The sequence below is a fragment of the Schistosoma haematobium genome, chromosome 4, assembly GCF_000699445.3.
Source record: "Schistosoma haematobium chromosome 4, whole genome shotgun sequence".
NCBI classification, from domain to species: Eukaryota; Metazoa; Platyhelminthes; class Trematoda; order Strigeidida; family Schistosomatidae; genus Schistosoma; species Schistosoma haematobium.
In genome coordinates, this window is record NC_067199.1 from 29,003,004 (window position 1) to 29,024,077 (window position 21,074).

A 21,074-nucleotide genomic window follows, 5' to 3' on the forward strand; every position below is an offset into this window, starting at 1 on the left:
CATCACTAAAACAGGAGTAAAAACCTAAGATAGTTCTCCAAAAAAAACCCTAGTGGTAGAACGGCATCAGAATGGAGTGGATTATTGTCCATGTGAAGGTCAATATATGTTAAACTACTGAAGCCAGAAGTCTTCATGAGTAACTCTTCCTGTTACAAATTGGTCCATTTGTGAGAAAACTAGGTAAAACCACTTGATTAAGGACTGATCGCGTACAGTTTGGAGAACAATCTTAGGTTTCCCGAAGTAACAAATTAAGTTCATATGTAAGACATTCCACACTTCTGACGTTTCATTACGATCTATTATCATTACTTCATTTGGAATTGTTTTTTCGAACGTTTCCATTGATGACTGCAATTGATCAGTCTCTTGTTGACAGATGTGCATCCTGTACGGATTGTCTCGATATTTCCTTAATTCACAAGCATTATAAGTAAAGATGTGTGTTGGCTGGCAGTGGGATCCAGGACGTGTGTTTGGTACACGTCAGTTGGATGCAAATGCATCCCATATTAGATGCAGATACATCCAGCTGACGTGTGCCAAACAGAACTAAAAGCGCGTCCTGGATTCTAATGCTAGCCACCATCCATCTTTGCTTATTAACGTTGCCATTAAAATGTTCAACATAATTATATTCTAGGCACAATTCACAGAGTTGTTATGGCTATGACTTAAAAACATACATTTTTAGTTCAGCAATAAGACAAACTGTCTAGAACCTGTATATTTATGAGTAAACATTTGAGACGAGTCATTGCTCAAGTCTTCCTTGTGAAACTAAGAAGAACAAAATTACGGCATTGTATGCATGACGTGATGATGATGATGATGATGATGATGATGATGATGATGATAATTTCATTGCGAGATAAAATAATAGAAATATTCTATTGAAATGTTATAGTAGGGCTCAATTTAATATGAAAGCGACAACTGAGAATGTAAGAAAATAATTTAGCGTAATATCAACGTATTCTGCTCAAATTATTGATAAACCTGTTAAACTTGTCACAATGTTGTCATGGTAAACAATGATTGTCCTCTGACGGATGGTTTATGTTTTATTCTCATATATGTTATTACCTTGAACTAATTAGACTTATTAACTTGCATTTAGCTGAGGTGAAAAACGAAATACAATTCATATTATATTCTGCCAGTTATAAATTGAACCGAACGAACAGCAGAAAAGCTTAATAACCGAATTATCGGCCATTTGAGAAGATCCTCTAGTGTGAATAACGATTTCACGCCAAAATTCGGTACTGATTGTGTTTGACGAACTATCAACATCTAATTACAACCACAGATAAGTGGTATCCTCAAATCTGTCTTTTCTTAAACGACCTCAATAAAACTACAATATACAACTATAATACGGATAAAAGTTTTATCGAGTCTACGTAATCTAAACATCAGTGTCTTGCTTGAAAATAACACTTTAACCATAAGTATTGTATACCGATTCCATTAAATAATGTAAATAAGTCAAGTAACAAAATGATCTTAATGTAATTTGAAGCAAGTTGAATGAAAATGAGTACTCTGACTTACTGCTGGAGTAGTGGTAATAAATATGAAGCTCCCAAATATAGAGATTGAATTGACTGTCAGATTGTAAGTGAAATTGACCAGTGGTCTGACAGAATTTGCAGTGAACATTGGGATATAGTAAGTCAACTGATTTGCTGCCGAAGTCGTTTGATCGGTTGCAATTCCTATAAACGCAAGATATAAATTGACAGTCTAATTTCCTAATGAGGCGAATTTGAACGCTTGAATTTTGACAACTATCAATTTATTACATCTTTGTGCATCTACACAAGAGAACGTAGTTCTTATGGGATCGACAAACGACAATTTCATACGAAATGGATATTAATACACTCGACCTACTACAAACATAACGTTCTTGAAGATTTTTCGATCAGCTGAAGGAATATTTGTTTGAAAGTGTTCAGATTGTTTGATTGTAAAATCAAATATTGATATTTTAGATGATCAATTAGTAATGTATAGGTATATTAAATACTGTGCTAGGTTGTAACATATCCACTAGGTTTCAAGAACGTTCGATAAACGAAGGAATTCCTCGTCAACTAATCTACTTTCAACTATGCACCAGCACGTATGCATGCAAAATTATCAATCTAGAAACAATTAGTACCTGAAGTTGGATTTCACATTTAGATTTTAAAGTGGGTATACAGTAAGGATATGTAGAATTTATCAAAACATATATGGAAGTAAAGTATCATAATTGTCAGAACAGATAATAATAATAATAATAATAATAATAAGTAAAATAACATGAGGAAATAAAAAAGTTTGTGCAAGCATTATGTAAAAAAATAACATTGAGTTGAATATTAAGAAGATGGATATCATTTACCAAATTAGCTGGACGATCTCAAATAGGTACTTAATTACTTGCTTACTAACTCCTGTTACCCCTAGTGTTGGAGCATAGGCCACCCACCAGTATCTTACGTAGACAATTGTTTATAATTACTTGTAGTAGTTTTCCAAGTTTCAGCTCTGTACAACAGAACAAACTTTATGACATTCGCATTGAACATTGTGTGTTTGGTATTGACTGAGAGTTGCTTTGAGTTATACGTGTTCTTCAATTGTAGGAATGTTATGCTTGCATTTCTAATCCTCACCTTTACGTCTGCATCCGATTCTCCATGTTCATCGATGATGCTTCCCAGGTACGTGTGAGAGTAAGCAGCCTTGTCTTACTCCGTTCCTCAATTGTGATCCATCTGTCAGCTGTCATACATGCACCACTTTGCGCTGTAGTCCATTGAATGAAGTCCGTATGATATTGACGATCTTTTCAGGTACACCATAGTGTCGGAGAAGTTTACATAAAGTCCTCCTATCCACAATGTCAAACACTTTCTCATAGTCAAGGAAGTAGATATACAGTGACGAGTCCCATTTGATTGATTGCTCAACGATGATCCGTAGTGTCGCGATCTGGTTTGTGTACGACCTATTCTTGAGATATCCAGTACGTGGATCTCGAAGTTGGATGTCTCCTGAATCCTTCATTCGGTCTAGCAACACTCTGTCGAATACTGACAGTAGTGTTGTAATGAACAGAACACCGTCAGGGCATATTTACAGAGTTATCTGGCAAAATAGAAAAGCCATATACTCTGTCGTTAATTTGCAAAATATCAATTCATCATAACAAACCGGACTGTTCCTGTTGCAATCATCAATCCATTATCTCACATTTCATTGTTCATGCGTTTTCTTACAAATTGTATTGTGTTCCCGCTCTTCATTTCTTGATCTTCCTCCCATCTTTTGCTGCCAGGCATTACCTTTTTAACTCGCGTCATATACTACTTACATCAATATAAGTAGCACGCGCCACAGTGTGATTTCTATGTAGTTCTCACATTGGCTCAGATCTCCTTTCTTTGGTATCTTGATGAGTTGTTCTTCTTTCCAGTATGTCAGTGACACTTGTTACTCCTCAAAATCTTTCTGAATAGAATGTGATGCATGTTTGCAGTAACTTCTATGTCTATATGAAAGTTTGTGTGTGCCGTTTCAATGTCCGTTGGGTCCAGTGGAGCTGGCTTACTCAAAAGTTTCTCAAAGTGTTCTACACATCTGTTCCTCCGTTCTTAAATCTCGGTGACTGTCTTGCTACACTTAAAACTGTTCTTTATTGTCCTCATTGCTATCATTGGTGAGTGCATAACACTGGATAATATTCATTGTGATTTCTTCCTTCTTGTTTTGAAGGATGCTTTGATGGATCTGGATCCATGAGATTACCATCCTATAAGTTCATTTCATGCTTCACTGAACAGCATCAATGCAACTCCCTGAGTGTGAAGAGAATTTCCCTCTTCATGATCAGAGTATAGCAGCATCTCACTCGTATCTATCTTTTTTGTGCGGATTGAATGCAATGGGCTTCACTGATTTCGAGCACCGTCAAGTTGTATTTCTCCATTTCCACAGCCAGTTGAATAGTGTTCTCGGTCTCCCACATTATCCGGACGTTCCGTGGATTTATAAAAATTGTTGCTGTGGTTGTTAGAATGAGTATCGGTCTCATGACTTCCGAAGAATCTCGGCCTTCACCACTAGGCTTCATAGTTCTTCTGAATGAAGATACTTCAACTCGGAGATCAGAGTTATATTGCTTTAATTTGTCTATTCTGATTAGCGTTTGTTTTCACAAGGTTGTTTTCTACGGGATTAGGTTGCTGACAATGATTAGTCAATACAGTTATTGTTACAAATAAAACAGAAGTGGTATGAAGTTTCTCAAGAACGTTCACTTTAAGTACTGACTAGAACTGAGTCCATTATATCAGTCTTATGACTGATCATCATTATTTCAAATAAACTAATGCTATATTAAACCAGACAATAAATCTTTTAAGATTACTTAAAGTAGGTCAGTATAATTACTTTTCAGTTGGAATAATTCAAACTAGTCTCGATATAGGAATGCCAGTGGGAATATCAATTAATTCTTTCTGGATAAATTTCAAACTAGCAGAGCATTGTAAATTGCAAGCTTAATACTACCGTGTCCATAAATTCACAGTTTGATTAAGAGACTGTGACAAAATTATTTTCTGAGTTCCACAGATATTGATGGTTTTTGGAACTTAGATGAATTTTGTTCTCTTTGGAACAATAAACTTAAGGAATGGTAGACTTGATCGCAGACACTAATTACAATTAAGAATACGGTCAAATGATCAACAATAGAGATGTTTTTTTTTTCACAGACATATCTATATAAGTGTTTCAAAGAAAAGAGTAGACATAGGAAATTATCTTGATTTACTGGCGAACCGTCACTAATTTCTTGGAATTCTTGAACTGAGTTGAAACCGATTTACTTTCACTAGATTATTTAACGGAGGGAAACACGTTCTGCAGATTAAATATTTCAATGTCTTGATAAATGTAGTTGATCTGTTTATTATCAATCAAAAATTAAAATTTTATGGGGAAATGATTCAATGTATGTGGTTTAAATGAAACGGTAAGCTGAATAGATTACCATTCAAGGAAACAATCTACATCCATTGTTTTGATGAAATCATAACAAAAATCAGGGGGATTTATATGAAAGTGCAACGACGTAGATAGGATTGTCCATATGTAGTTAGAACAGAAAATGTGTACATTATTGAATTTGTAATAAAACCCTATTAACTGACGAGAAATTAACTTGAAGAATGCCGTGACATTATTCGGTAGCCTTATTAAATACAGCGAAGAGGATTCATCTATAAACTCGTTCCCTAATGAGAGATAGTGTATCAGTAATCATATCAATACCGACCACTATTAGTAAAATAGTGCAGTAAATGTTAACAAACCTTCGTAATAAGCTTTATCTATACTGATATAAACCATATTTTCCAAAGAGTCCGAAACTGAGCTGACATATGGCAATGATGTTGATTGGCTTAGCATTATTGGCTTGACTAATATGTATTCTTGGTAGGCACCTGGAGCATAAAGTTGAAAATATATCGATTGCCATACATTGGGTTTCAGAGTTAGCGTTAACTTCAGTGATGTTAAATAGTTCGGTATAACTTGATTTTTGACTGTTTTTGAATCAATAGAAATTAGATCAACTCCTGGAGCCTGACTTGATGACTTAAAAAAATAATAGATGAAAATTCCTTTAATACGCTGTAAAATGTGAATGTGGTATGAACTAAACACTTACAATTTACCCCTATAATCACGAATTAATAAACTCGATAAACTTACAGTGCTCTTCAGTGGTTTCATTCAAGATGAATTTTAGAATTTCCTGCTGGATCCATTAACCTGTCATGTAAGTCAATCATAGAGTCAGGTTTGGTGTTCAAATCGAAAGTAAATCCTGATAGGATTAATCTACGAGGTGAATTAATGAAGAATATTATAAATTAGTGAATTTTCACTAATAATTTAGTAACATAGTGTGTATCATAAATGCTTATATTCAATATTACTCTGCTTTTGCTGGTTACTGAATCATCATACATGAGAGTCGTCTTCAAATTTATCAAATTTTACAACGCAACGAAGTGAACAATCTGTTGTACATCACTTCAACCTGTGTATGTATGACACGTTGCAAAAATCATATTTGTTCTAACCAGTTAACAATATTTGTGTAAACCTAAATAACAGCCAGCAGTTTATGGTAGGGTTAACAAACTGAAGTAAAGTATAAAGTAAAATTCAATGTAAAAAATATTGTTTGAAGTCATACCAACACAGTAGAGTAGTTAGCTCGTGGAGAAATAGTTAATGTTTTCGTAAAACTGGATACACCAGAGGTAAATGTTGATGTGATTATCAAAGGCTTTGTGGTGATTGGAATTATCGAATAACGCATTGCAATATCACACTGAGCATCTGTACATGATTCATTGAAGTACACCGAATTTATTTGCAATCTAGCCAAATTACTTTGGTAATCGAGAAAAGGAAAGTGAAAGAAAAGGAAGAAAGACTTGTTGATATTTGTTAGAATTAGAGAAATACTGTAGTGCATCTTCTGATTTAAAATTCATAGAAGGGATCATTACCGATGAAGCCCAACTTCAAACTAAGATATGAATAAATTAATGATTTCAAATTATCATAGTTAATTACTATAAAACAAAATTAATGAGAGGCGTTAAGTGGAATCAATGAAACTTCCAATGGTGTGAATTTTTTTTCTTGTTAATTGACTTAAAAATAGTTCAGTATGAAATCATTTTTATAATGGTTGTTGGGGCCGAGTTTTTGTTTTACTGAAATATTTTGATAATCACAGTTAGTTAGTGAGTAGAAAGTGCATAATTTCACCACATTCATGAGTGTTTTGCCAAAAGTGTGAACAACAAATATAGAAGTGGTTATTGAAGCTGGTTAGGTTCAGTTTTCATTTTATTCATGGTTTATCGAAATGATAGTAATAATAGGATTATAAGCAAAGATGAATAGTGGCTAGCAGTGAAATCCAAGACGTGCGTTTCGTCCGATTTTGGACTCGTCAGCCGGATGTACCTGCATCTTAGATGTGATGTTCACTCTGGGACTCTAACCCATTGCCGATCGCTTCAAACGCCATCGTGTTATCCACTTAGCTACTGAGTCCTCAGTAGAACGAAACGCGCGTCCTGGATACCACTGCTATCCACTATCCATCTTTGCTTATTATGCTTATGAATTATGGCAATAGCAAGACAATACGCACAGTGTGCACATATGCCATTAAAAGACTGATCAATTGCAATCCTAAACATCAATCGGAAGATTCAAGGAAACAATACGAAGTGAATAATAGGACATTTTACTCAATTACCTTTTGAGAAACACTTGGTATGCAATCGGCTACGCATATTGTTAAGGATTGTGATAAGGTACATTTTGTAATAATAAAAATAATAATGTTGATACGTCAAACGGGCTTGATCAACAGTGATTCAGTTATGTTCAGTCTTTTCAACGTATATAAAGGATAACGGTCAGCATCATGGATACTACAACATTTATATATATAAATGAAAATTGAACATTAACTCGTTGTAGATTACCTATATTTAGGTCCCTACTACAGTGACTGGTAATTGAATGTATGTGGCAATCTACAACCCCTACACGTGTTGAATTCTTAACGAAAATATGGATTAACAAAAGGATAATAATGTACAATTTCTATATACTGAGAATTAAAGTATTTTCTCAAATATCTAAATCTTATCTATCGGAAAAAATGTAGTCTAATACTCAGTGGATATTTCTGAAATGATAACTCATTAAAGTATAATGCATTTCTTTGCACAGAAATCTACTGATATGTGAAATGTAATTTGGAAAACTGATAAAACAAACTGGCATAGAGTTCTGGATAATACATTCAGATTTATTGACGAATTATGCAAGACAGTCTTCGAGAATAATCTCCAAAATTTGAAAGTTTGGTAGATATTGTGTATTTCAACAAGGGATTCTTGTTTGAAAATAGTAAATTACAAGTATTCGTAGTTAGTTTAGCCCACGTTTGATGTCGCGGAATTGATCCATATCCGTATACTTGATTTTTTGTAACATTATACATGAGTATATATATAATGAATTAAGTATTCATATTTACATATAAATAAGAATACGGTTGATAATCAAGCTTACGGTTTAACAGAAAAGTCATAGCCCACAAGTGCTACAGCTTTTAATAGATATCCAATTGTTTGAATACTCTGCCTGATTATAATTGCTTCATTTGAATTTACTTGTAGTTGAAAAGTTATCGGCATGTAGACAAAGTCTTCAATGAATTTCACTCGAACTTCTACAATTGTACTAAAGTTTACTGTTGGTTGTGAATTTCGTGGTTCGACTTTTTCAATAGTAACTACAGGAGTTTTAGAGACCTAATTTCAAATAGTGTTTGCAAATGATAACAAATAATAATTTAATGAATGCAAAATTGAGAGATTGATTACAATTTAAGTTTACATTTACATGCAGTTTATATTTGCGTTATAAGCATTCATCTGAAATGATTTGCATGGAATAATAAATGTTAGGCAAACAGCATGACTGATTAAATTAGGTCTGATTTAAACGAAAAGTATTTGGGTAAGTAGGACATCCAGATTTGGTTGAAAGTTACCCAGGAGCTAACTTGGTGTAGTACTATATTTCATGCTGCATTTATAAAGCTGTGCAATTTAAACTGCTCCATGCTAAAACATTGATATTTTTGTATTTCAATTGCTGACGTCTGTAACCACTAATTGCCTCGGTATAAATCAACAATCACTAAGTCAAATATCGTAAAATAAACGGCCGTACATTTTAACGCTAAACAAGAGATCTTGACTAAATCTGTACCTCTTTTAATTGGGTCAAAAATTTATTTCAGTGGAGCATATTCACGCTCAGTCAATTCAGTGACAGATGGATGGTGACTCAAAATTAGACTATGATACAAGAAATCGACGTGTATAGGAAAATGGTGGTTGATGTGATCTGGGATTCCATGCCTAAATCAGTATATTTACAGAACAAAAGTGTTTCGACGTGACTTGCAAGAGTTTGGATTATTCCGTTGTAGGTTTTCTGACTGAATTTTGACTAGTCATAGTTGATTTATGTGCATCCTATGCAGATCATTTTGTTATTGTGATTAAGTCACAAATATTTTAGGCAGAGTTGGACAGTAGATATCAGTAGAATCCACGACTCTTCTTCATATTCGAACCGGTGTCCCATAGATTGGTAAAATATTCCCAGTATGACCCTGAAAAGAAGTATAGAGCTCTGAATGTTAGATAAACTTATTGATCACTGAGGTAGCATAGTAGACTTACAAATGAGTTTAAGCTTGCATATACGATTTCATATAAGCTTTCCTGTACTCTAGTATTGTTTTTCATATGATGACTAGAACTCAGTACTTCGAACGTACAATGCGTCATCCACTTAGTGTCTGTGATCATATATGCATAATCATCCTGGATTTTATTCTTATCTACTGCCCAACTCTGCTTAAAACACTTATAACTTAATCACAATATCGAAGTGATCTGGATGTGATGCACGTATACCACAAGAAAATGATCATTTGCTCTTCAACATATCAATGGAAGGTCCATGTAACAAATACAAATAAACTAGATCGATATTGAAAAAGATATTTGTCCTACATTGATAGATCAGGTTTTATTTGTAGAATGTCGTTTAGATGCATTAGTAAATGAAAACATGAATCAAACTTACAGGAGTAGTGGTTATGGGTTGCTCCATAGACGTTATTGGAAGCGTTACAACAAAAGAACATACATTTAGTACAATACTAAACATCTGAAGCTGCACTTGCATTGTATCACCCAAGGTATAGCTGGCATCGTAAAATAATTTTAATCCGATTCGAAAATTGTAATTAATATTCCATGGGCTATTGTTTCTGAATATACCAATTGTCGTTGTGCCTGTTGTTCTTCGCGTTTGAGTTGCAGTGTATTCTGTTATTAGCCTGATCTGTAATGTAAGTAAAACAATCAAGTTAAAAATACAATGTCAAAACATTTACTAATATCGAATTCCTTGATGGTGACATGATAGTTCTTTGTCTATAAATATCAACGAAATCAATAGGATAACGTTTAACATCACTGAGTAAGAAAAATCTATACTTTATGCCTGACTTCGAGAGAAATATTATTGTTCAACTTCCAGCAATCAAACTAGCAAGAAGTAATACACACAAAACACTACACATATACGACATGTATTGTAATGAGAAGATATTATACACTGTTCAGTCATGTGACATAAATTTTCGGGTCAAATCGATTATATGTATATAACCCAATGTAACTGATCCTGTGAAGATGGATACATGACTAAGTAAAGGATGGGATAAATCTATTGAAAATCCATTACTGTTTCATATGATGAATACAGCACTCAATCAACAGAGTTCAACATCAGATAAATAGAACCAATGACTATTGCAAGGATTTTGCTTTTGCATTCAATAAGCATAGCGAGTCTACATTCAACTTTATCTGACTGTTGTAGTCAAATAATGGCAAGCCAGATAGATGTGTTATCAGGGAAAATATAAATAAAATCCAAATGTCTAATTCAATATTTATGAGGAAGTAGCTGTTATTCCACTGAATGTACTAATAAATGAGAATTTGATTACATGTGTTTTTCCATTGGAATAATAATTTTAAAAATCATTATTATTACGTAGTGCAGACGGACACATTTTAGTCTACACTATACTTTCCTATCAATTTCGGAAACCTTTTTGCAAACCAAACACTCCAATGTGCTACTGATCAGTCCATCAGTGGAGAAACATGGATCTATTCCAAATATGTTGTATAAACATATATTCATTAAATTCAGATGTCAGAAATATTCGAGTGATAAACACCTAGGCATAGATGGGCGCGGTCGCTAGCATGTATTACATACAATAATAGAATGAGCAGACATGTCAAGTCATCTCAAAATTACACATAGGTGTAGAAGTTTCCGTTCGCAATTTCACGTTACATGCAAATATAGAACGCATACGCCGCGCCATATACACTCCACTACAAAAATATCGATCAACATCAATGAATTCGTGATAAATATTAGACCTTCATCCTAAGTATTTTAACATCTTAAAAGTTATGTGCATAATAAATGCTCTATAATTTAACTCATTATCTGAATAATATCTTCAAAATATGCATTCAGATACCATTGTTTACCATATTGTAATATTATCGTTATTATGTAACTCACTAATTGATTTCGGGTTCATACTATTGAGCTGTATATTGTAAGTACTCAGTGCAACGAAAATGCCAAACAATGAATTGAAAATCGAGTGGATTATGTTTTTATTCAGTATGAAAATATAATAACAGACATATTCGATCCAGACTTTTTCATTCAAGAAGAAATGGCAAAACTGAGGAAACTGGGTTTCCAATTAAGTAGTTATTCCTTTTGTGAAGGTAAAAGGGATTGGAATAGTCATAAGATATGTTTCGAAGTGAACGACTTGATACTAAATACGTCTTATGACTATGCACAAAAAGCTGATATCACGGAATGCAAACAATCCTTTTGATGACCTTTGCATACATTGATATTTATCATAGTGAATTATTGATTGAAAAGCAAAAAAGCACATATGCTCAATGGTTGCATTGGAATAGTAAAATTCCATGTTGTACTTTCAAAATATCGTTGTTGACTACATCAATTAGTTCACTGAAGCGTTTTAGAAACCAATTCGAAAAGGATTAATGTTTTCGAGGTATTTTCTCTACAAACACCGCTTAACATTTCATAAATATCCAGTTCTTAAATTTTACGGGAAATCCTAATGTTACGAATTATATTACGGTTCGACGGACAACCATGGCGACTTAATGATTACAAATAATCCGTGCATTGGATAGAATGACAGTGTATTGATCATATCGCAGTAAGTAGAAAATTGAACTACTCGCGTTAATAAAAAACCTGAAAAAGGTGTTTCAATTATAAATGAGTTTTCATTTTCCCTACCACTTACTTGTTTATTGACTTGAGGTATCTCAATATCAAGTGGCAAGCAATATAAATGATTCAAATACAATCATGCCGAAGTCAATTATCAACCATAAAAAATTCTACTGTTATTCGTGCTTTAAAATTATTGACAAAAGTTTGTTAAAGTAAACACGTAAAGTTTGTTCTCCCTTATGAGAGTTTTTTAAAAACCAAAGAAAATGGAAACAATCATTACGATATTTTAAACTTACGTTCTTAGTTGAATTATTTTCTGTTAACAAGTAATCCACGGAACATGGTTCCGTCTTTAGTTTACCAGTAATAGTTATCAGGATAGTATAAGTCGCTGTTGCATAAGGTGGAACACTCAGTTCAACATTAACGAATTGCAACTTTTCAGCTTGATTCACCACTGAGGTATCCTTTAATGTCAAGTTACTTTTCCCAGCCTATTCGTTAAAAAGAAGGTTAGCATGATTCGTACTGAAAACTTACCAAATTAGAACCTGTAAATGCTATGAGTTGGCTCTCACAAAAATTCACTGTAGAATTCTTACCTAATGGTGAGATTTTCGCTTCAAACATAACGGATGCCAAACTTGGTTTATATATCTGGATAAAAACTGTTAGACGAACTGATCGATTCATCATTGGCAAAGTAGTGTCATAAACACCTAAAATATATTTTAAATTAAATGTGAATATTTACATATGAATATAAAATAAGAATTGCTCGTCCCAATAACTTGGAAAAGAAATATTCAAAGAAATATGAAAACAAGATCATTTTGTGAAAGAATGCTTGTCATTGAGACTTATAAGAGTAAATCGCGAAAGTTCGGTAATGAAATATATTGGAAAATAATAGTTTATTTTTGCAGTTTTTTAACACGACAGTTAGCTATTCATGAAAAAAATGAGCCCGATGAAAGCTAAAACATAATCAACTAAACGTAATTATATGCTTCATAAATGTAAGAGATCTAATGGTGAGTAATGTTAGTAACCTTGAATATACTAAGGTCATTATCTTCCAATCTGACTGAGAACACTGAAAGATAGCTGCAAGATATCAAGAATTGATTGAAGGTAAGCATGTGAGCCACTGGATGTAAGCTAAATAGTCTAGAGGTTAGATGTTTGCACGGCACACCGAGGTTCGTGGTTACTATTCACAACAGTGAAATGGTGGATGCGTACTGGCGAGAAGTCTCAATTTAGAAAAAAACTTAGCTTTCCAGTGCTTCCTAATATTTAATAATTGTTCAGCGAAGATCAGTATGTGATTCGGAAACACAAAAATCCTCACGATCCTCCTACATTAGTCAAGAATGATCGCAAACTTTCTAACAATACATCCATTCAACTATGCCAAGAAAAGAAGCACATTTTTTATCAAGGTTTGAGGGGTGAGAAATTTTTATTGTTACATCTTTTATCAGTCTACATATGGAACGTCTTGTAAAATGAGAAACAAAGAGGTAAAAAATAACTTTCTTCACTGGTAATTTTTAAAATATTGCAAAGCATGGGTTGTTTTTAACTGCATCGCATTCTTTTGCGATAGTAATTGACGGTTCACTATGTCACAATGCATCTGTGTTCGATAGCCACCTACAGACCTTGTAACGACCGCTATATAGTCGGGGTTCAAGTCAAAATAAAGCAGTTTACCCAATTGAAATGAGCAATATTCCACCATCTTACTGTTGGTACTTCTCTGTGTGATATTCATCTGCAATTAGTAATTATTCACGAAAGAGAAAATAACTAGTATATCTTTCATAAAACTTTCTATAGATCATAGACAGAATGGGTGTGTGTCACCTACTTATGATTTTGTAATTTAACCTACCCCAGTCAGTAACAAATTTACGAATGCAATTATATTAGGAAAACTAAATATTCAGGGATGAAGGAACTATCGACTGAGCAGTTAACCGTCTTTTAACATCACTTTCCAAAGATAATGAATTTTATGTCATTGGACAATTTTTTACATAAAATTTCAAGACGTCTTGATGGTACTTTCAAAATGACCTAGACAGTAAATACGTGTTCAAAGTGGTTTCCTGGAAAACTGAAATCCTGTTCGTCTCACTCTTAGTTACCTTCTTTAGCAAACTAACTACCAAATAGAAATCACAGTTTCCTCTATTCCTTTGCTCTTACTTAAATCGAAGAATATTGTTCAGCTTATACTACTATATTTAATAGCAGAAAATGAACTATTGTAACTATGACTTGTCAAAGATCTTTATTTCTCCTTTCGGAAAATATTTAAGACATTTCAAACTAAATTGAGAGATCTCTCGCTTCCTGTCGTAGTATCAAGATGAAAGAAATCATGTTTTTTGATTTATCTAACCAAAACTGTTTCTTTCTCGTTTCTAAGTGATTACCCTGAAAGTTACGCCAGCATATATGTGAATAATAGCAACACTCTAAGCCTGACATTTTTTCCGCAGTGGACATTGAATTGATACTGTGAACGTGGTTTGGATTGAAGCCTCAATAGGATAATGGATGCTCCCTGGAGTGAACTAGAATCGATTTAAATTAATATTTTACACACAGATTTGTAAGTTACTTTTCGAGTTAGTACTTAAATCGGAAAGTATGAAACCATTAAAATTAAAATATCTACTTGTCTATTTTGTTTGTTGTCAATAACACAAAATATTACAATCTTATTTACTGGATAGGATTCTGCTTAAGGTGTTTACTAGGTTACTTAAATTTTCCTGATAATTCTGAAACCATACTAGAAATGATAGTAAAAGCATGCTTTATGGATGACCTTATAAAAACTGAACCGAATTTCCAGTCAGTTCTAAACTAATCAGAAAGCAGCTTTTAAATATGAATAGTTTATGGAAAAAAACGATGAGACTATAGTGTGAATAGATTCTAGGTAATTAATGTTTATATTAATGTCTTCTACCTGTTGTTCCGCCTGCGAGTTGAAGAAACAGAGATATTACTTCAACCGTGTTGTTAGAGACTATCCGTTTTCGCTAATCTTTAAAATGACCCAAAACCAGTTCTCACATTATTTTTCGTTAGGGATAGAACATTTACGGTAATGGTTAGGGCTTTGGAGTTTTATTCACAAAATGACAAATTAAAACTCCTCTGTTGTCGTATGTGTGAGTGAATTTCAGTCAAAAATACTGGAGTATATATTTGATCAGTTCATTCATAAAATGTAGTCCCACTAGGTATAGGTTTGTTTAAGGATTAAATATTTAAAGTTAGGACATATGGATAGTGCCAATTTGCCTGTTAAATACAATCAAATGAGACAGAAGTAAAATTCTGAAACACTAAACACTTACGATTTTAATCTATATCTGCAAAAACTGAATTTTTGCAGTCATTGTGAATGTTTTGAGCAGTACACAAAAGTATTTCCACTGCTCGTCACACATAGTATTTGAATTTCGCGCTGAAATTCAATTCTGATTGACTTGTCCCTAATGTATAATTTTACTGAAACCATCGTCGTAATTATTTTTTGAATGGAGTTTTCCATATTACTTTCATTCCATTTTCTGATTGACTTTCATTGCTTCTAGTTAGCTAAATTTCTATAGTCTTAAAGGTCATCTTTTTGTTTCTATATTACAGAGTTGAGTGAAATCATAACTTTGAACCACGTATACAATACAATTCACGGAAGCCTCAACAAAGCATACTATGAATATATTAAATAATTTTTGTTCAGGAAATAAGTTGGACAAGAGATATTTGCTTTCAATAGACAGCTTGATGATAAGTGAAATGTACAAAGTTTAGAAAATAACAACAAAATCAAATGTATCTTCGTTGGTCTAAACAAGTTAGTAACTATTTGATAGTGGTTGAATTCGACTATTGGTCACAACCCGGTCAAACCATACTATTTTTTTCTTATTAAATTTCACTATGACAATAGGAGATGGCTATAAACTAGCGAAATCAGAAGTTTCGCAGTGTGAATAAATCTATATTGATTCCATGATAAGTAGCGAAGAAGTACTATCGTGTATTTTTAAGCAGAATGATGACAACACATTTTACAAATTCTCCTAATACAAGTTTAGAAGTTTTAAGACAAATCTATTAACAAATCTCTAACAAAATAAAATAGTGTTACAAGTAGCAGGATTATTCGGAATTTAAATGCAATCACACAAAGGTAAATATATCTGATAATGAAATGTATAACAATCTGCTAGCAGATATCATTTGGTTAGTAGCAATTGCTCTTCATTTGTAAACTGATATATAATGTAGGTATGAAGCTCAATCATCAGGTCTCGATTTCATTGAGAGAACCGTGAAATCTGTATCATACAGGAGCTTACATTTGAAGTGACTTTTACACATGCTCATTTTTGTGGTCCATATTTTTATATGTAGACATTTAACTTTTCGTAAAACAAATCCTGTTCTTCTTTCCATTAGTTTTGTCTTCACTTGGAGATTCGTGTCAATAGTATGATCTCGTATTCAGCAAGCACAGAGACTAAAGTAACATTACGTTTATCCATTGGTTTATTTACAATTATAAAGCTAGCATTGTTCATAAGATGATTACCAGTAAAATATATCTTAAAATCAATGATTTTTCGGAATACGACTTCTGGAAACAAATATTTTTATCCAACTTTAATAACAATGTATTCAGCCCCTACCATCTTCTTCATTTCTCTTAATCACTCCATCTTTACGCATATTCGATTGTTCACAAAATCTCTTGTCATTTCAGTTCAGTAATTAATATGTTTGGTACGTGGAAACTGTCATACCATTACACTACAAGTGTCATAATTAATAGCTTTTCCAAGTAAAACAGCCGAACACTTTTCAATTTATGACTGGGCAAGACAGAATAAACACTGAGCTTATTCAAAGTCATCATCAACAGTTGAAAAAGTTTCATTCACAGATTTGTCTATGCACAAACTTTGTCACCAACTATATGTGGTTGTTAAGAATTGATTAGTAACATCACTTTGACGAGGCCATCATACTGACCGGTAAAAAAAGTGATTCATCGAAGAAATATTAACAGAGAAATGCAAGTAGCAGAATAAGTGCCTAAAATCATATCATCCACTGACCTAATGATATGCAGTATGAAAATTCGGTACTTGTGTAAATAAGTGTAAGAAAATGGAAAGGCACTTGTTACTGTTTTGACAAGTGCATACTTAATTTCATCAAAATACATACAGGAAAAGATGTAATATTTGGAAAATGCAATATTTATGAGTACCACGTTTTGAGTATCGTGGTTAGTTGTGAAACATCAGGTACTTAGTGTTATAAAACACAGCTAGACTGAACAAAACTGTTAATATATGATACAGTTAACAATATAGATGGTTTATACTGAAACAGAGTGTTTAACGTTAGAAATAATTGTACGGTGAACTTACCTGGATTTTGTAGATTTGAAACGCTAACGTAGCCAATGGTAGTCAGTACGAAGTTATCACCAACGAATTGTTGCGTATCTATTTTGTAACCTTCTGGGTATGTAGAGATTGTTGTAGGTAGTGTCAAAGATATATGTCCAATCGAGGCACTAAACTCATCAGTAGTGAACGTGAACTATCAAACAATTTATTAAGAAACAACAGTAAGTATTTTCCTGTACGTGTCTTTAAGGAAATAATTACGTTGAGTTTTGTATTGCGTGAACATACAAAAGTAAAGTGTTTATATACAGATATATCTACTCAATGTCCTACAACACTATGATGCATATTTAAATGTACTCGATTAATTTTGTCTGAACATGGATGATCTTAGATGTTGTAGAAGTTCTCTCGTTATCATATTGAATAATTACCTGTTTCGTATTGTATTGGTTTGTTAAAAATTTGCCACACTTTATTTGTTCAAACAATTAATAGTCTGTGAAACACTGATCTGGTATATTTAACAAAATTCGTATTATGAAATTGGATAATATTCATCAGGTCAAATACTTAAGAAAATTATGGTTGATATGACCATTGATATTAAAGAGAAATAGTGATAGCATGTCAGCTATAACAACACACTGTCAATACCTAAAATTGTCCCTATAAAAATGAGAATATAATCACCAGGATAATAAGTCTAGCAACTTCATTTCGTTCTATTTGGTCGATTATTCAACGTACTTCAAGTTTTTAAATGTTATATAGTCTTTGATTTTGATTTATGGCGGTACGATGTGAGATGATAAACCTTAATAGAGTTTTATTTTATTCACCCGTTCTTCTTTAAAACAGATCTTGTTTTTTCAAAAGAGTGGTTGATTATTCTTATATTTCTTCTAATGATTTAAAGGTTTATAAATGTATTCCAATATCATATCAGAAATTATCGGAAATTAATGGAAAACACTGAACGACATTCAGTGTATTTGTTGAGTGTGGTAAAGATAGAGGTGATGATTATAACATACTTGAATGTTGTTGATCTTGACAAATGATCTTGATTTAATTTATATGGTGTTTAATCCACGTAATTCATCTCACTTATTTACAGTGTCAGCTGAATCATTATATTCTTCAGCAGAGTAACTGAATAAGATCAGATTTTCACAGACATCTGACTATCAGGTTTTTACCATTTTGCAGCATCTGTACTCCTCTAGCTGATATTCTCTGGAGTAATTGTCATCAAAACCTGACACCTTTTCTATTTAGTTTGTAATTTTGAAGTGTTCATCAGGACCCGGTATGTTTTAATAGCCTCGTCTAGTTCTACTGAATTTATCATCACCTTTAGATCACAGATTTTTGTACGAAAACTAACCAATAATAATTATTATTCGAAAGAGCGAACTAAATATATGTATAATCTGTACTGAAGATTGAATCATAAGTGTTATTGATCACCAAATGAAATTTATCGTATTAGCGAAATCTGAGAGGAGGAAACAAACAGTCTTGATTACTGAATTTCCTGAACAATTTTTTTATTGTTAGTTAGGATCTGGATTATTATGATTGTAGTGTCAGTCATTATTTTAAGCCCATATATCTTATTCTAGCCTTCGGGCATTCCATTCTATTCATTCTACTTGAGTCATATTTTGACCTTGTTAATTATTCGCTTACTAGCCTTGACTGTTTTTATATGAGCGTATATGCGTGCACACATCATATCCCATGACTCACTGAATGTCTGTAGCTTATTTTTGTCTGCCTATAAATATTGATTAACGCCTGACTAAAAATGAGTTGGCTTACCAGCCATCTCCACCCTGCGTTGCTTCTCTTCCTTCTATTCCACTCACCACATATACAAAATATATGTATTCAAAATCCCATTCCCTTTATTTGACTTATTTAATTCCGTTATTGGATAACGATTATATATGAGAATAGACGATAACAAACATTTATGCGATCTAAATAGGAGTCAGATCCACGGGCCACTAAATGATAACGAATTAGTGGTAAATTAAGGTAGGATACTGACTGTCAGCAATGACCAATTTTGTAAGAGAGAGGTTTTGATATAGTTAAGTGGATAAAAGCAAGTCTAGGTGATCGTTAAATAAATTCGTTACATGCCTTGTCTCTGAACGATGAACATCCTTTTGATCCTCAAAAGACAATAATATGCATCCACCTAGCTGTTGAAATGTCTTATGACATAAAGCTCCACACATTTCATATTGATGATGAACAAATTAATTTTTCGCAATGAGGCACGTCATAGTATGCAACAATTAAGTAAATTTTTCAAGTATCATACTTATCACTCACCACGTAATCGTCAATGGGTCTGCTTATAAAGTAGTCCACAGAATATTCATAAACCCCACCTACTTCCACTTGCGGTGGGCACTTGGTAAAGTTAACTGAATCATATTGAATCGGACAGTTCGAGGAAACACTCATGGGAATATCTACGGTAATCTTTGGAGTCAACAATGTCTCCATTCTGACTGTTAAATTGGTACCTATTGGTGGAATCGACGTTTGAGGGAAAAGACCAACTTTGAATCGCATCCTAATACTGAAGTCATTTGAATCATTGGCAGGAGCGGATGAAACACTTATCTGACTTGTCATTGTGAACTCCGAAGACTACGGAAAACAATTAACAAAAATGGATTAAGGGCTGGAATTCTCAGGAAATTATCCATTTTTATATCTATAATTTGGCACCAAAAATATGAAATAATATCAACTTACGAAGATATACTACTGCAATTTCAAACCAATTTAGACTCATTCACAGAACCGATTTTAAGCGATGTTGAGTCATTTTATGTGACATCTTTTATCATATATTTCCTCAAGTTTGTAGATTGACTACAATTATTTGGTATATCAACTCATCTATAACCAAAATCTAATTTATAGAATAAAACAAAGCAAATATAGAAAATCAGAAATTTTATCTATTACTGCTCCTTAAAATATGAACCTCACAAAGATGTTGCCACATCTTGTCTGATCCTTTCTGTTTTAGTTCTTGTATTTTCCACTCCTTCGTCTCTCTAGAACTTTTACTCAGTGATGACTATAGTCTTATATTACAGTGTTTTCTTTCTTCTAATCTTGTAGATTATTCTGTTCTATTTACATTCACTTTTCAAATTCATACTCATAATGGGTTTTTGTATTCAGGTTTTCGATAGGTTGTTAAGATATGGAGATTATTGGATGAGACGTAAATCAGGAAGGTTTTTTAAGCGAAACTGAATTAAATTTTATACAAATTAAATATCCATTGTTATGAATCTTCATAATCTCACTGTGAGTATTTAATAGTTGATTTTAACTATTTAAAATCTTTTATTCTTTCGAGTACATAATCAGCATCAGCTGGCATTTTGAATATTTTTATATGAAACAGAACTTTGATATTTACTCTCAAGCTTCAGTGAAATATGGAATAAGTCGTTGCACATATCGGTGTACTTTCCATAGTAACTTTTACCTAGTAGAATATTTTTAATTACAATGTAAGATATATTGAAGGCTAGGAGAAAAGCATTAGACGATATATCA

The 21,074-nt window shown here is 32.9% G+C and overlaps 1 protein-coding gene across 1 annotated transcript in view; it reads right to left on the reverse strand.

Moving 5' to 3' along the window:
• Positions 1 to 12,648, reverse strand: part of JMJD6_6 (jumonji domain-containing protein 6) — a gene marked incomplete at both ends in the record, with an annotated part of 31,744 nt that extends 19,096 nt beyond the window's left edge. The window contains 3 exons of the mRNA XM_051219353.1: positions 8,182 to 8,423; positions 12,315 to 12,512; positions 12,559 to 12,648. Of these exons, the coding sequence (XP_051066713.1) occupies positions 8,182 to 8,423; positions 12,315 to 12,512; positions 12,559 to 12,648 (530 nt within the window). The remainder of the gene's footprint in view (positions 1 to 8,181; positions 8,424 to 12,314; positions 12,513 to 12,558) is intronic.
• Between the last annotated feature and the right edge of the window lie 8,426 nt (positions 12,649 to 21,074).